General features: G+C 42.1%; 1 protein-coding gene across 4 annotated transcripts in view; it reads right to left on the bottom strand.

Moving 5' to 3' along the window:
• The window catches only part of LOC115166051 (kazrin), a 213,488-nt gene that overhangs the window by 96,906 nt on the left and 97,972 nt on the right, over positions 1 to 18,610 (bottom strand). For all 4 annotated transcript variants that reach the window (XM_029719682.1, XM_029719683.1, XM_029719688.1 and 1 more), the window contains exon 2: positions 1,427 to 1,534. In XM_029719682.1, coding sequence (XP_029575542.1) covers positions 1,427 to 1,534 — 108 coding nt within the window. The remainder of the gene's footprint in view (positions 1 to 1,426; positions 1,535 to 18,610) is intronic.

Below are 18,610 nucleotides of genomic sequence, written 5' to 3'. Positions count from 1 at the left end.
TATGTCAAGAGGAAATCTAGTAAGCTGTTGTTGACTGACATAGGTAGCAGCAGTAGCTAGCTAGCTAGCTAGCTTCACGACTAGCTAGCTAACAAGTTAGGTAGATAACAACAAAAATATTAGGAATATAGTTACAAAGCAAAGGACAGAAATGACTCACACTTGTGAAATAATCAGTCTGCATTTATTGCTGTTATAGTAAAGTTCCAAAGTAGTTCCATCGTGAGTTTCCAAATCCATCCATACTATTTGGCTTGGTGAAGCTGGGCTCGGGCAGTCTTGCCCCAGTGCCCCCACAAGGGAGGTCATTTGAATATCCAAGTGTATGCGTGTCACATTGGCTGAGCTGTCAAATGTGTTTTTTCAGTACACGCCCAAACCACTCTGTTGTTTCCTAACAGTCCAAGCAGGGGCACAGAGAAAAGCTGCTTTTTAACATCCTTAATTATCCTTTTTTTGGAAGGACATCTATTTAATTCATATTGTAATAAATGTTATTTAAATTTAACATAACGATTACAAGTATATATAACATGATGCAGCCACCACTAAGCTTGAAAATATGGAAAGTGGTACTGTGAGTAATGTGTTGTATTGGATTTGTCCCAAACATAACATGTTGCATTTATGCCGAAAAGTTAAGTACTTTGCCACATTCTTTGCAGTATTACTTTAGTGCCTATTCTGTACAAGCTTACTTCTTTTCACTCTGTCAATTAGGTTAGTATTGTGGAATAACTACAATGTTATTGATCCATCTTCTGTTTTTTCCTACCACTGTGGAACTGTTTTAAAGTCACCATTGGCCTCATGGTGAAATCCCTGGGCGGTTTCCTTCCTCTAGTTAGGAAGGACGCTTGTGCCTCTGTAGTGACTGGGTCTATTGATACACCATTCAAAGTGTATTTAATATCTTCACCATGCTTTAAGGTGATAGTCAATGTCTGCTTTTTTATTACCCAACTAGCAATAGGGGCCCTTCTTTGCGAGGCATTGGAAAGCCTCTGTGTTTGAAATTCACTGCTCGACTGAGGGACCTTACAGATAATTGTATGTGTCAGGTACAGAGATGAGGTACTAATTCAGAAATCATGTTGAACTATTATTTCACACAGAGTGAGTCCATGCAACTTATTATGTGACTTGTTTAGAAAATGTTTACAGTTGAACTTATTTAGGCTTGTCATAACAAAGGGGTTGAATACTTATTGACTCAAGACATTTCCGTTTTACATTTTTTTAAATTAATTTGTAAACATGTCTAAAAACATGTGGGGGGATGTGGAAATATGATGAGTTGCACACTATCATATTGCCATATATTACTTGATAGAATGAACCAATGCTTTGGCAGTCAGTATCTATGCCAGGGTTGTCAGTTTATAATGCAATACCATGTGTAGGGGGAGGGTGGCTAGTGGCTTACCTTTGTCCAGAGAGGAGTCTGGGGTGCTGAAGTCCATTAGGCTCTTGATGTCACTCTTGTAGCAGAGATCAGTTGCTGGCTGCTTCTGCCTCTGGTGTACAGAGGGATCTGTAGGAGAGGATAGGACAATTGGGGTTTGAACACATTTGGGTTCTGATAGGAAGGGTGACTATGTGTGTGTATATATGTGTGTTTGAGTGTGTGTGTGTGTGTGTGTGTGTGTGTGTGTGTGTGTGTGTGTGTGTGTGTGTGTGTGTGTGTGTGTGTGTGTCTACATGCGAGGGGGGGACTATTCTTCGTATTATCATTTTTCTATTATTTCAACTTTTTTCTCTCTGCATTGTTGGAAAAGGCTCGTAAGTAAGCACACCACTGTTAGGCCACTCCTGTTGTTCATGAAACGTGACAAACTACATTTGATTTGATAACAATAGCGGTAGATAGATCAATGGCATTAACAATTTTATCCACAAGAGTTATGTGTTGGTTTGCTTTTAATGACTTCAACAGATAAGGATTTTCAAAAAGGAAGGATGAAGAGAGTTTGCGTGTAGATGGGTACATAAAGTGTGAGGGAGGACATGAGAATTTGTTCAAGAAGTACAGTGCCTGTGTTATAGGAAGGAAGTAATGAATGCAGCCACACTAAACACTCCTCATCATGAATAATTCCTCTCAAGGCAAATGTAATGACCAATAACTCTCCCTCCTCTCAAATCAACACGCATGTGCAGTATTTATACTCACAGGCTTCTAAGTAGTGTTAGCCACAATGCTGCAACAATATTATTCAGGATTTCTGCCAGAGTACTCCTAAAAACGTATTATATCCACTGGTGAGACATAAGCAACATTAGCATTTCATGACCAGAATAGCAAATTTGACTTGTTAGTCATACATACAGTATAATATGTATGTACAGTATGTAACATGAACACACAAACATATATATGTTCGCGCTCACACGCACGCATACACAAACACAGACACACACAGACACACACCATTGCTGTGATTTTACATCACCCAGGATGATAGTTATAGCCACAGTAACATCTGTGTCCTCTTTCTGCCCTTCTCGGCTTCCTCTCCTCCACCTCTATCCCCATCCCCATTATCTACCCACCACTGCCTATTAAGGCCTCGTTATCTGGCTGAAATGAATTGCAATAATTGAACACAGATGTGTGAGATGAATAGATAGGTCTGGAGGCTACATCATGTTGTCACTATGGAGAGATCACTCGTCTAGCCGTTCTATGTGGATATTAAAGAGCTATCAGCCTGTTTGTGCCCTTGGCGACTGCTCTTCATAAGAGAGCATGAGGTGGATGAGGTGAAAGTTAAGTATGGCCGTATTGAAGTGAGTGGTCTAAGGAAAACAGCACCACCTGGCTGGAGGAGCAGACCCTGTGTGAACGTGCACTGGATAGTGCCCTAGATGAGGCTAGAAAGTGTTCTAGAGGGTGCTCTATTTGAGATAGTAGTCTCTCTAGACATCTGGGTTACCTCCCACCATTTTTAAATGCTACGGTTTTAACAACGTCTTTCCCCAATATAATGTCAGTTTGGCATAGAGAAACTATGTCACTGCCTATGTCACTACCTAATCCGCTTGAACAAAATACAAAATAGTAGCTAGCAAGATGGAGATCACAGAGGTTATTGAGTGCCTTTCGCAAGTGGCTAGTTTGCATCAACTACCTTCACTAATGTCAGCAAACTTTGGTTTCGAATCATGAAATTCTGGCATGTCTGCCTTGTGATTTGTTGAAAGAGTTGTCTGTCTGAAAAGGACCCATCCCGAAACACATTTTGTTAGCTTATATATATTTTTTTCATCTTTTACCTTTGAAGTTGCCAAAAGAGTCCGTCATGGAAACCAGACCCTAGTCACTGTTTCCTAGGGTTGGGTTTTCAAGACTAGTGAGAAAGTGTCCTATGTGTCAAGAATCTTTTGGTGAGGTTCATCCACGGATGTAAATAGAAATACAAACAAAAAGGTGTGGGGTTCAAGAGGCCTAGCCTATGTAAGTAGAGCTAGCTTAGCTAAAGTGTTTTTTATATGATTGTCCAACAGCTTTTTTTTATTATTGTCCAATAGATCCACAGACCTTCTGGGTCTATGAAAGAATCCTATTTTGTGGCAGATGGAGTCATTGTGTAGCCTCTTGTATTGTTTTCCAGGTCACCAGGATATGTCTCCTGGATCAATGTTTTTTCTGCAAATTGCTTTTTTGTGAGTGTAAATCTCTTAAGGTCTCGCTGCTTCACATTGATCTGAAGCCACGTAGCTGAGCACACTTACGTCAAGGATTGGCCACTATGTGAGCAGCATCACCTGTGTGTGTGTGTGTGTGTGTGTGTGTGTGTGTGTGTGTGTGTGTGTGTGTGTGTGTGTGTGTGTGTGTGAGAGAAAGAGAGAAACAGTAAGTGCAGGTAGGGACAGTAAGTGCAGGTAGGGCTGTGGCGGTCACTACATTTCGTCAGCAGGTGATTGACAAGCAAATAACTGTCCGTCTCATGGTCATTGACCATGAATTAACATAAATACATTTAGCATCTCCTGGCATGCATATATAGGACTGTTTCTGGCTGTGGACGTGTGTATGCATGTAAATGTGCAAACAAGATGGAGTAATGTGCTCGGTGTGTGCAAAAATGTGTCTACTCTGACAAATCAAAATCCCAACCAAAACACTAGACCTTTATTTACAGCAAAATAATGTAGGCTGTACATCAAACTATTGATTAGAAACTCAGATTGAGTGGGGGGAGGATAACTGCGTAAAGTGTGAGCACGTATGGAAGATGATTAGATAGTTAGTCTCTCCATGTTGCCTTGTCTTCTCAGAGCAAAAGGCTGCGAAGAGGTATTACATTTTATTTAAACACGAGCTGCAGCCTATTTCGCATAAATCATGTTGTTATGGATGATCTCTCTAGCTGTCCCATGTTTACCCAACAGGGCAGGCCCGTCTTGTCCGACAGCAGCGGCCAGATAGACATGTCAGTCCCCGGCAACAGTAACCCGTAGAATCTCCCTCGGCGACACATTGAACTGACTCTCTCTCTCTCTCTCTCTCTCTCTCTCTCTCTCTCTCTCTCTCTCTCTCTCTCTCTCTCTCTCTCTCTCTCTCTCTCTCTCTCTCTCTCTCTCTCTCTCTCTCTCTCTCTCTCTCTATATATATATATATATATATATATGATTATATATATATATATATATAATCTGCCACAGGGAGTTAAGGCAGATAAGTCATTTTTGGCAGCAGGCAGCAAACAACAAACACACCCGTATCTGCGTGCTTTCAGATCACTAACAATGCATACATTACACGTATGGTAATTCAAGACAAAAGAAAAAGAGAGAAATCTGCACTCTTGTTTGTTTTTTTGTGTGGAAGGTGCAAAGCAAATGAAACAGCTCATCTATCTCTTCGCTTTTATTCAACTGATTGAAAGGCTTCCAAATCAAAAATAATATTTGTTTCCCAGAAATTCAATCAACTGACTTCAAACAGTCACATCTAAATGGTCCTGACTTCAAAGGCTGTTATGTCACAAAGAAAAGCTGATAAAGGGATAATGTATCTTCAAATGCATAGAACAACATTATTTCAAATCTTTTCAACATTTCACTACCCACGCCATAGGATCTTAATTTGAGCCAGTTTGCTACTGCAGGAAAATAATCCTGCAGCAACACAAAATGTGAGTTATTATATGGATTATGATTAATTACCATTTTTGTAGGGGTTGATACATTTTTTGTAAGGGAATATCAAGTCTGATTTCAAAGTGGAAATTATAAACTTTGGAAGCCTTTTTAAACCTCAAAGACACTACAAGTCTAAAGCTTAGTTCTCCTGCAACATGGTGACGAAATGAAGATTTTCTTCCAGACCAGCAGACTACATATTCTAGATACAAATAGCTAACTGTGATTGCGTGATACTGATTTTAACAGAGAGGATTATCTATGCTCTACAAAACAGGCTGCATCACTTTAACGGCACCCCATATATTTCTTTATTAATAATGGGCTATTTAACAAGTCAAGCACACGACTGAGAGAAAAAGGTAATTTCTCTCTAATGAAATACCTAATGATGTCCTTACAGTGAGATAAACTTCGTAATGCAATTATGTAAATTGCTGGATCATTGCAGAACAATGTGTCAGAGAATATTCCTATCCTCCCTATTCTGTCGAAACTATGCTAGCTACAGAAACAATCATTTGAAATGACATTTCATACATTTTCACATCATGCTGCAAAGGTAGAAAGTACAGATGTAGGATCTTAATTTGAGCCAGTTTGCTACAGCAGGAAAATAATTCTGCAGATAAAGATTCAGCTCTCAGCCACAAGGACCCTTGCTGCCTTAGTTTCACTGAGCCATTTCACGGCTGGAGGAAGATTAAAAAGAGACAATCAGTCACAGAGAAAGAATTCAACAATTTTCCAGAAATAGGCGATCTGTGCCTCCTTTTCCTCTCACAATAAACTGTATGGTAGGGTTGGAGAAAGAGAGAGAGACCAGTTCCGTCAGTTGCATTTACTACAGGCTTCCAGGTTTGGATTTGCCGTTGTTGGGGCTTGGACACCAACAGATCCCTGTAACAGATACCAAGAACTCGCTTTAATGCAGTTTACGGAGGCCAAATAACCCACTGGGCACACCACGTCATTTCAACGTGGATAATTAGGTAATATTTGGTTGAGACGTTGATAAATGAGACTTTAATTTACAGTATATTCACCCACTCAAAACACCAGACAAAAGTTAGTTGAATTTATAATGTGTTATATGCTTTCAACCATCTAAAAGCAAATTCCAATGGGAAAACAATGCCTGTTTTTTGGTTTAGTTGTCACACAAATGTGACCCGCTTCAGGAAACTAGGCTTATGTCACAGGCCACTACTTCACAGGAGAGCCGTTTGAACGTTAACTTAAAAAAAATATCTAAATGTCTTTTTTGGCAGAAATGCCTTCTCGAACATGTGAACTTTCATGTGCCTAATAATAAACGTGTATGCCACCTGTAAATATGAATAGAATTGTTAAATTACGAGCCTTGTTGGTTTAGCCCCGGAAAAAGTCAGCAACCTTCCTGCTAGCCATGATTGGCTGAGATAATGAGTGGGCTGGACATGCCGAGAGATGAGTTTGGATTGGTCTGCCATATAGCAGACTTCTGTCTATAGGAGCTGGTCGGTGTGTGTAGGTAATCCTGTCTAACGCAGCTTTAAAAAAAAATGTACCACGTAGTAAAACTGTGTAAGTGTTGGAATCAGTGGAATTTGAGTATGATAGCTAAAGAGATGGAGAAAACACCTGTCTCCGGATTACATCTTCAAACTAAGGGCAACCATGGCATCCGTGACAGGAGACGCATCCATCCATGATGTATATGGGTAAGATAGTCTAGCTAGCTACATTTTCAGATATTACACGTTTCTTATTTTGACAGAAAGTGGTTTCATTTCAAGTTAAAGTGTACTGTTAGCTAGCTAACATTAGCTGGCTGGTTCGCTAGCTAACGTTACGTGTATGATCTTATTATTCGTATCTCAGAGCAATTTGCTTGGCTAGTTATAGCCTAATGTTAGCTAGCTAACATTGAACCTGGTTGGGTAGCTACCTGCAGATTCATGCAGGGTAGTTACGCCATGAGTTGGGATTATGGTTCATTGTTTAGCTAGCTACCTAGCTAGCTACATGTCTTAACAAAAGACTCCACTAATCAAATAACCATTTAGGGTGCATTCGTAAATTCAGTCTGGCCATCCACTTCAATTTCAGAGCACTCTCGTCTGAGTGTGCCAGAGCACAAAACAACTGATGAATTTACAAATGCTCAACGCTCAGTGTCAGTAAACATCGGCAAAAAAGTCTACTTAAATTGTTTGCCAGCAGCACAGTTACAGTCACCAGTGCTCTGGATAACATGAAAACAGCCTAACCAGCTCTGCTATGGCGAGTAAAATGGTCAGAGTTTGGGTAGGGGCTAAAGCTTAAATAGCTGTAAAATAGTCATATGTTTGAGAAATTGAAGTAATAGCATTTCTAAGGTATTTGAAAATCGCGCCACAGGATTCAACTGGCTGTTACGTAGGTGGGACGATTTGGTGCCACCTGCCCTAGAGAGGTTAAGAGGGTGTGAATGATGCTGAATGGGTGTAGACAAAGAAGAGCTCTCCAGTAGGTACCAAAACATTCAAAGCCCATTTTCTCAAAAGCGAGGTTACAAGTTTTTCAACTTTCAAAGCAGAATCACTTTCTCATTGTTCCTCAAATGCAGTGTATGATACATCATTTTGTAGTTCTGTGTCTTTGCTTTTATCCAATGTAAAATACACCATTTTGCTACATAAGACCAAATCAAGGCGGTCGTTCACAAATGTCTATCACTGCACTTTCAACCATTTAAAAGCACAGCAAAGTTCAAATGGAGTAAAATGTCAGATATTTTGTTTATTTATACAACAGAATAATCACTTTGCTTCATCTAATAGCAGAACCAAATGACCTGGATTGCAGTTGAGATTACATTACATTGTGTAAGTGATCATCGCCATTCAAGATTATTTCAGCAATTGTGATAATCTCCACAGACCTGCAACGACCTATGCATGCTATCTTGAACATGCCCGCTTTACATGATTAGACCTACATAAGAGGAAATGTATACTGTAGTTACAGTAACCTCAAAATGTGGCTATGGATGTGTTACTCATTCCTAAGGTTGAATGTTACATTAGTTTGTAAGAACTTTAGGCTATTTACTGTTATTTAATTAATATTGAATTGTGTTTGGTTGAGTCAATGATGTTTCAATGCAATTTATCAACGTATTGTGACGTGGAATCTTAGTGGAAAATACATTAGATTCGAAAAAAGTCATCAACGTAAACTGTTGTTTTGAGGGTCACAGGATTATGTCATCGTGGTAACCAAATTTCAATATAGACAAACCTTGTTTCAAAATATGTTGAATTTATAACTTTAAAACAACATCAGATTTTCAATGTTATATTCACTATCAGAAAAAAATGTATAGGCTGCTCAGCACCTCCTACTGGATGATCTATCTTTTGGTCTTGCATTCAGGGTTTTAACCAAGCCCTGCTATGATATTTGTCCCTGACTATTACCAATGTGCTATCATGAGAATGATTGTTGAGAAATCGGCACTTAAAAACTAAATAGATTCACTGTTGCTATCAAAGTCATTCCAAAGGGTAGGTTTAACAGAGACAATGAAATGGGACCATACTTTATCACTCATATCATCAATGATGCTATTTAGGCCTATATGGCATTTTCAAAGTAATCAACAGCTATTGTTTCAATTCAACCCAGAATTAAACTAAAACAGACAATAGGCCTAGGGTTTCAAGCTCTGGTTGATTTAAAATGTAATGATATTTTGTGGTATTGAATTGTGTTTGGTTGTCAAGGTAACAACATATCAACATACAGGAGCTGTATCTTCTGCTTGGATAGTTCCATATGTGCCGCCTGACTTAGTCTGGCTTTAATTCCAGTTTGTCTACAAATTAATAATTGACATGTTGGATTCACGTATCCATCTCAACCAAAACTCAAAGCTAAAAATAGGACTAAGATTAAAGTGTATTTACATTTTTTATTTGATTTAGTCCTAGTTCTTTAAATGTTTGGTTGAGATGGAGACGTGAATCCAACATATCAATTTCTAACCATGTCATACGTGCACTGGTTGGCCTACCACTGGCCAATCAGATGGCTCATGCCTCGATCACACCTACAACGTCATCGCGCAAAATGGTACGCAGCATCATCTGGATATGTGTGCAACAAAAGTTCAATATTCACCCTCTGCTACCATTTCTGTCAGGCCTTCTACGCATACAATGTGATGCATATGGTCTATAAATCCAACGTATGCACCACACAGAACGCACTGCAACTGCCTCTGCAACGCAATGCTGCAAGGCAAATGCATCGTTCTATTGGAAACTAATGTATTTCTGGTGTACTAAAAATGCAATGATGCTGTCGGTGTGAATGAGGCGTCTGATTATCGTGGCTGCATTACCTGTCTTCAGTATCGTAGCAGGCGTAAAAGAAATCTACAGCAAAGTTGATACTGTGAGATTTTTAAACCATGACTATAGAGAGACTCAACGAATACAGCAAAGAGCTGCTGTTTTTATGACTGAGTTCATGTTGAAGTTTTTACTCAGCACTGTCAACACTTTCTATTCAACACTTTTATAAACCATAAAATGCACGTTCTCCCTACTTCCACTCACGCTACAACCAGCACTGCAGCTGCAATGAATGAGTAGGAAAGTGTATCGATAGGTTTGCGTTTAATATCGAGGAATATTTCACTTTCTCTGGTCATAGGAGTAACAACACAAATTTGTGCATGAGGCAGAAGTAATGCGGTGCGACTCGAATTTTGCCATCATCTGGAAGACGGTTTCCCTTTTTTGGTCAGAGTCAGTGGAAGAAAGGGAGAGGAGAGGGACTTTGAGAGGTGGACCCTCAGTCCGCTGCCCTCTCCCTCCACTGAGACTGACCATCAGGCTCCATCAGAACACTGACCATCAGGCTCCATCAGCACACTGACCATCAGGCTCCATCAGCACACTGACCATCAGGCTCCATCAGCCAACAAAAAAGGTAATTATTTAAATGTATGCTCACTCAGCTGTGTCTCACAAGTAATTCAACAACTGATTTATTACCGGTGTGATCATATAGCCTACCTCAAATGTTTAAATATAATTTTACAAATATGGTCTGATATACAATATATAGCCTACTGCACAAACCTCATTACTACAGTACTGTTTTTAATATGTTAATGTTGCCTAGATCTCGGCTTGCATTTTGACTCGGAAAGTGATCTCGACTCAAAAATAGGTTGGTGACCACTGCTCTAAATGGTATTCAATGATTGGAGGGCTATCTTCTTATGTATCCCATTTACATAGCAGCATATGGTTCTGTTTGAATATGCTCACAGAACCAGGCAACACGGTACATGTGGCTGTGTCAAAATACGCTTCTGTCTAATCCTGCTGAAGACATGACAATGATGCACGCTGACCATTGGCAAACGGACGGATAAACTTCCTTGTAGGTGCCCTGACTTCAATGTCCCCCTCTCTTGCTGTCTCTCTGTCCTTTCACTCTCTTTCTCTTTCTGATTACACCCCTACATTTCTCTATATCTCCTCTCTCTCTCTCCCTACCTCTCTCCCTCCCTACCTGCCTCTCCTGCTCTGTGTCCCACTCTCTATCTCTTTCCATCTTTGTTACCAGCTGCCAGCGGGCCCGACTGTTACCACATATATACTTCAAGCCCCTGTCATCTCTGTGTCCCCTCTACAGGAGCCAAATAGCACACAGTGAAGAGACCTGAGTTAGACAGTCAACACAGAGCCACACCAGTAGTCCCATTCTAAAGCTGTAGACTAGTAGAGGTAGTAGAGCTAGAGTATGACTGCTAACGTCTAAAAGGAACACCCTTGGACAAAGGAGTAAAGCTGTGTGATTTGTAGACTAGTCAGGGGTGTTTTCAGAAAATATCCCTAACAAACTTGTCACTTAATTTCTCTCAACATCCCAGCCAAATAGTCGTGAGAGAGTGACAGTTGGAAAATCAATGATTGTTATGTTCTACGAGTGGCGTGGGTCTGAGTTGTCGAAGCGAAATACAAAATGACACATGTCAGTGTATGTGTGTGATGTTTTTCTGTGTATGAACAAACAGAAGCAGGGGTATGCACCCCAAAAATCTGAGGGGACACAAAGTCTGAGGATGGCTTGGGGGTGGTCCAGAGGGGGGCTAGAATTTGTTGTTTTCTTTTTTAACAAGATAAATCTGAGGGGGCACGCGCCCCTGTGCCCCTTATGGGTATGATACCTATGAACAGAAGTACCATGACGTTAGCTACGAAACTTTAACAAAACGCACTCCAGACTGGTAAGTCAGGCAGTAAGACTGGAGTCACTGATAGACCCACTAAAACATTCAGTCAGAGAGTTGTAGTAAGTTGGGTTGGAGTTAAGAGGGTCCTGTTAAGATGGGTCCTGTTATAAGTATCAAGGCCCACGGACAGTAGAACCATTAAACCACTTCTATAAAGCCCCCTAATAATAATTCCTTTCTTCTCGCTCTCCTCTGTGCCCATCACCTCTCGCCTCTCTTCTCCCACGAGACATTGCTTCTTCTTCAGCTGACTGACTTTTCCATGCCCCCTCCTCCCATCTCCTCCTCTTGTCGTTCCTCTCCCACAATTTAATGAGGTTTCTCAAAACCGCCAACCGCCGAAGCCCAAGCAGTTCGGCTTCTGTCTTCTGCTTTTTCGAGCTGTCATATTTTATCTGCCCGTACAGGCAAAAAAAAACATGAAGACATGAGAAGTGGAACAAAAGCAGCTCCTAATGAGAAGTGGAGGTGATTAACTAATTGAATTGAGCAGAGCCTTCTCCAAGACACATTCCCAACCCTGTCTAAAATCTGCAGATAGTCATTGCCTCTTTTTCTTCCCTCTGCCATGGCTTTAATTGCAATGACACTGGTCCTGAAGCTGCCGGACTCCTGATAAACCCCACTGGATTAAGGGTATTAATCACTGCTAGCGGGACAGCAACGAGAATCATCTGCCGCATGACCACATTCAAGGTGCCCTATAAATATCCTGCGCGTAAATAGGCTAATGGACCCGCTTGTGAGCAGCTACAGCTAGCCACCCACACTAACCATGTCCGTCCAGCCTTACAACTGGTTGTCAATTCAAATACTAATAAAAGGTTGTCAACAGCACATCAGAGAGTAGTATTAGAGAAGGTATTTAAAGGGATGGTGTATGTAGGTAGAGATAATACTGTATAATCAACCATTCTGTGAGGAGGAATCATTGGAAAATAGGCCTGTGAGTCTGAATGAGTCAATCTAAGGCACTCTTTTGTTGACACACAAATGTAATTTCACAGTTGCCTGGCGAGGGATGAGCACATGGTCAACCCTGTATGTTAAGTATTACTAGCTTTTTAATAACCTTATACATTGACAAAGAACTGAGCTGCCGGTGAGTAATGTAACCTTGAATGAATTCTTGGAAAATTGATTGGTTCAGTGAACCGTTAATAAACACACCGCCAATATTGAGCTATTTGCCAAGTAAGCGGTAGCACTTAAAACCAAGGCACTGTGGAAAATATAGGTGTCACGCTGGTGTAAAGGATTTGGAGACAGGCGCAGGAATACATCATCTGGGTTTTTAATACACCCAAAACAAACACGTATACAAAACACTGGGATGTACCCAAACAAAAGAGCGAGGGTAAACCTCGTAGCACGATATGGGATGAGACCCATGCAGCACAGGCTGAGACAACGCGTAGGTACTCACAAGACCAACAGACATGGGAACAATAATCGACAGCCCAATGGGGACACAAAGGGCACAGTTATACAAACACAATCAGTGAGGAATTGGAACCAGGTGTGCGTAACGACACGGTTCAGTGCAGCCTAAAAGGACGGTGACGTCGACCTCTGGAACTGGTGAACAGAATGAGCAGCAGTACTGGGGGGATCTGTGACAATAGGGGCGAGTTAGTAACAATAAAATGGCTGAAATTATGAAATATCTGGGAAATAATGTGTTTTTGTTTGACAAACAGGCTGCACTTAATTCCATCTCCAAAGCCTTGGATTAGTACGTCGGTTCAAAATACTATTTGTATTTATTTATTTATATATATACTGTACCAGTGCTTGATTGAGCTTGCCTGATGCAATGGAACAAATAGAAAAGTCTAAAAAGTGCAAACCCCGCTCACCTGGCACTCCAGGTAGGCTACAACAAACAGTACCGTACTGAGCAGTATTTCAAGTTTCAGAAAGTACAGTAGCTACAAGTCTTATCTCGACACTGCAGGTCTGTATAGCTGTTGACGTTGAGTGTTTATGTTGACAGCAGAGATGATGGTAGCAGATTATGAAAGGAATACTGTGATGATATGGAGCGTAATCTCTTAACAGTCTGTAGCTCAGATATCTCTCACTGTTGTTGACATGATGGCTATCATTAAGGCATGATTAATGTGATGTTCTGATTATACTATTAAGAGATTAAATACAGTATTCATGCCATTTGGAGGATGATAATCTGCCTAATTAACACATCATAACCACCAGACACGAGAGCCACCATATTCACAAGTGTTGTGTCATTCATGAAGGGTCAAATCAAGAGAAAACAGCATCAGTTCTGTTTATCAAGTAAAATAGTAAGAGATACTACTATATATGATGGTTATCTATATAAAGAATATACACATCAAATATAATATTGAGAGAAAATATCAACCGATTTAGATGGGCAAAGAATAAACGTGTCACAACAATGGTTTGCTCAAACCTTTAAAATAACAGATTGCTTCTGGCTCCGACTGAACACTGTCTTGGTCCTGTGTTTCTTTAATCAATTAATTAATTAATTGACAGTGAATTAGAGTTGCTTTCATTCAATTAACCTCCTAACGAAGCCTGAACAGCAGGGAATACACCAATGCTAAATTAAGACGTTCTACATTTGCCTTGAGAATAAATAATTATGTGGAAATGTGAATAATCCTGGGAGGAAAACAAAATGGATAATAACTTATTTTGAGCTTTGTTGAAACAAGTGATTACTATTAACCTACTTATCAACCTCCATTGTATTTCATAAGAGGCTTTTAACAACTCGGGACTCAAAGCGAAAATGTCCCTGAAAGCTTTGTAGGGAAAAATCCAACAAAAGGCATCAACAATGTGTATTTACCTTTATAAACTTAGAGTATATTAGTCTGTGACTAATGTGCATGTACAGCTAGTAAATCAATGATATATGTTGAGTATGGTTAAGTGAAATCTCTGGAAATGGGCATGGTATTGACAACACCATGGTTGTGGGTTTTATTTCCACACTGAATATACTAAAAATGTGTTTTTTATTTATGTCACGTTCTTCAAAAGGACGGGACCAAAGCGCAGCGTGCGTATAGCTCCACATTTTTTATTTATTTTTTATTTCACCTTTATTTAACCAGGTAGGCAAGTTGAGAACAAGTTCTCATTTACAATTGCGACCTGGCCAAGATAAAGCAAAGCAGTTCGACAACATACAACAACACAGAGTTACACATGGAGTAAAACAACATACAATCAATGATGCAGTAGAAAAAAACAAGACTATATACAATGTGAGCAAATGATGTGAGATAAGGGAGGTAAAGGCAAAAAATGCCATGGTGGCAAAGTAAATAAAGTATAGCAAGAAAAACACTGGAATGGTAGATTTGTAGTTTGAAGAAAGTTCAAAGTTAAAATATAAATAATATGGTGCAAAGGAGCAAAATAAATAAAATAAATAAATACAGTAGGGGAAGAGGTAGTAGTTTGGGCTAAATTATAGATGGGCTATGTACAGGTGCAGTGATCTGTGAGCTGCTCTGACAGCTGGTGCTTAAAGCTAGTGAGGGAGATAAGTGTTTCCACATATTTTATTTTAAAGTGAAACTTAACAAAACAACAAAGGCCAAAATTAACGTGCCTTTCGTAGTACACAAATGCACTAAACAAAACAATATCCCACAAAACACAGGTGGGAAAAAGGCTACCTAAATAAGATTCCCAATTAGAGGCAACGATTACCAGCTGCCTCTAGTTAGGAACCACGCAACTCACCAACATAGAAATACAATGACTAGAACACCCCCGTAGTCACGCTCTGACCTAAACACCATAGAGAACCAAGGGCTCTGTATGGTCAGGGCGTGACAGTACCCCCCCCCCAAAGGTGCGGACTCCGGCCGCAAAACCTGAAAACAAATGGGGAGGGTAGGGGTGTCGGCTCCGGTGCGGGTCGTAGCCCCTGCCCAGACCCCAGATCCGGCCATGGCGCTGGGCTGAACGCCGTGCCTGGACTGGGCATCGGCGCAGGGGAAGGCTTCCAGCCTTGGAGTGGTACTGGATGCAGTGCCTGGACTGGGCACCGGCGCAGAGGATGGCTCCGGCCTTGGAGCGGGACTGGACGCCATGCCTGGACTGGGCACCGGCGCAGAGGAGGGCTCCGGCCATGGAGCTGGGTTGGACGCCATGCCTGGACTGGGCACTGGCACAGAGGAAGGCTCCGGCCATGGAGCTGGGATGGCCACCGTGCCTGGACATGACCCCGGCGCAGAGGAAGACTCCTGCCATGGAGCGGGACTGGACGCCGTGCCTGGACTCTCCAGACCGTTGACCATCGCTGGAGGCTCCGGGCCGTTGACCGTCGCTGGAGGCTCCGGGCCGTGGACCGTCGCTGGAAGCTCCGGACCGTGGACCGTCACTGGAAGCTCCGGACCGTGGACCGTCGCTGGAAACTCCGGACCGTGAACCGTCGCTGGAAACTCCGGACCGTGAACCGTCGCTGGAAGCTCCGGACCGTGAACCGTCGCTGGAAGCTCCGGACCGTGAACCGTCGCTGGAAGCTCCGGACCGTGAACCGTCGCTGGAAGCTCTGGACCGTGAACCGTCTCTGGAAGCTCTGGACTGTAAACCGTCACTGGAGGTTCCTGGCTGTAGAGGCGCACAGGACGTACCGGGCCGGGGAGGCGCACTGGAGGCCTGGTGCGTGGAGCCGGCACAGGTGGCACCGGACTGGTGACCAGCTCTTCAGGGCGAGTGCGGGGAGTTGGCACAGGACGTACTGGACTGGGGAGGCGCACTAGAGGCCTGATGCGTGGAGCCGGCACAGGTGGCACCGGACTGGTGACCTGCTCTTCAGGGCGAGTGCGGGGAGTTGGCACAGGACGTACCAGACTGGGAAGGCGCACTGGTTGCCTGATGCGTGGAGCCGGCACAGGTGGCACTGGACTGGTGACACGCTCTTCAGGGCGAGTGCGGGGAGCTGGCACAGGACGTACCAGACTGGGGAGGCGCACTGGAGGCCTGGTGCGTGGAGCCAGCACAGGTGGCACCGGACTGGTGACATGCACTTCAGGGAGGGTGCGGGGAGCTGGCACAGGACGTACCGGACTGAGGAAACGCACTGGAGGCCTGGTGCGTGGAGCTGGCACAGGTGGCACTAGACTGCTGACAGGCTCTTCAGGTCGAATGCCGTGCAGAACACACCTACATAACATTTCTCTCCTCTCTCTCTCTCCCAACTTCTCCATCGCCTACCTGACGGTCTCTGGCTCTTCAGGAGGGGATCTGGCACAGGACGTCCCGGACTGGGGAGGCGCACTGGAGGCCTGGTGCGTGGAGCCGGCACAGGTTTCACCGGACTGATGACACGCTTCTCCAAACGCCTGCTTTGCCGCATACTCCTAGCTAACCCCTCTCTCCGGTATCCTTCCTCATACTGTTCCATCGACTCCCAGGCAGGTTCTGGCACTCCCCGCTGCTCAGTCGACCACCCCTCGTGCCCCCCCCCCCCCCAAAAAAAAACAATCTTGGGGTTTCTGTGGCCGCGGTCCCCTGTGTCGTCGCTGTCCTTCCTGCGTCCTCTGCGACTCCCGCCAAGGAAGGGTCTCGTGTTCTCCCATGATCTCCTCCCATGTCCAAAACTCCTTTACCTCATGAACACTGCTTGGTCCTTGTGTGGTGGGATATTTTGTCACGTTCTTCAAAAGGACGGGACCAAAGCGCAGCGTGCATATTGTTCCACATATTGTATTTTAAAGTGAAATTTAACAAAACAACAAAGACCAAAATGAACGTGCCTTTCGTAGCACACAAATGCACTAAACAAAACAATATCCCACAAAACACAGGTGGGAAAAAGGCTGCCTAAATATGATCCCCAATTAGAGGCAACGATTACCAGCTGCCTCTAATTGGGAACCATATTAGCACCAACATAGAAATAAACATACTAGATCACCCCCTAGTCACGCTCTGACCTAAACACCATAGAGAACCAAGGGCTCTCTATGGTCAGGGCATGACAGTAATCGACAGACAGATCAGCCTCTATGTATCAGCATCTCATCATGTATCCACACAGCAAATTGGCCAGTGTTGATTTTTCTTTGTAACATTTCTAGTGTTGATTCAGGAGATAAATTAACTCGGTAAAAGTGAAATTAATACTCAGTGGTGTAAATATCTAGAGTTACAGTTTACCACTTTGGAGAGTAAAACAGTCCTATCAAAACCATACCCATCATTAACATATTTCCCAGCATGCTCTATGGCAAGTAGATTTTTTAGGATTGTTTTTAATATCTGTGTTTTGCATGTACATTGATTGATTGATTAATCTTATGCTACACAAAAATAAATAACATACCTTTTTCTAAACGAATCCAATCAGTTAGTTAGATTTATTGCACTCGTTACTGAAATGATTGTTCCAGTATAAATGGTTTAGGTAGTCTTCTTATCAACTTTACTTATCCTGACAGTCACTCTGAATGCAGGTTGCAGGTGTTGGATATCCAAACTCTAGCTGGATTCCAACAGGAATTACACATCACTTTGCAAGCCAGCATAACATGATTTGCAGGCATGTAAACCAGGAGTTTCCTAGCACTACTGTGTTAGGGAAAAGCTAGGCCATAAAACTAAGGCCTTAGGATGTATGTATTGTCATACAGCTTCATTTTAATGATAGCATTCACCTAGGTACTTACTTGATGAAAGCCACAGGCCTTTAAAATGAAATAATTCAATAACCATGTCTCTGTCACTAACAAATAGTCATGGGCTGGTAACTCTTCACTCGAAAAGAAAATGCACCCTGGGGAATATGCTAATTAGGCTTTACACCATACTGTGTTAAAACACTATTTTTTTTACTGTAACACTACAGATGTTAAACTGAGAAAGTGTAACAGCGTCAGCACTTAGCAAAGAGTTCAGTTTACTTTAAATCAAGTGTTATGCTTTACACTGTACTGTAGATGTTACGTATTACTCTACAGTAGAGCTATGCAAACACCACAATCAATTTCATTTGAACACTTTAAGAGTTGAATGGGGAACACTGCAACAGAGTTAAATATTTAACACATTAAAAAGTGTTATTTTAACACCAGTTCAGTGGGACTCATAAGTTAATTTACAGTAGTATACATTTGACACTTTCAGAGTTAAATGTACACCATTGATTTTGCTATGTAATCTCATCTCACT

This window comes from Salmo trutta, chromosome 28 (assembly GCF_901001165.1).
Source record: "Salmo trutta chromosome 28, fSalTru1.1, whole genome shotgun sequence".
NCBI lineage: Eukaryota > Metazoa > Chordata > Actinopteri > Salmoniformes > Salmonidae > Salmo > Salmo trutta.
The sequence above is the reverse complement of the archived record's forward strand: the minus strand, read 5'-3'. Positions and strand labels throughout refer to the sequence as shown.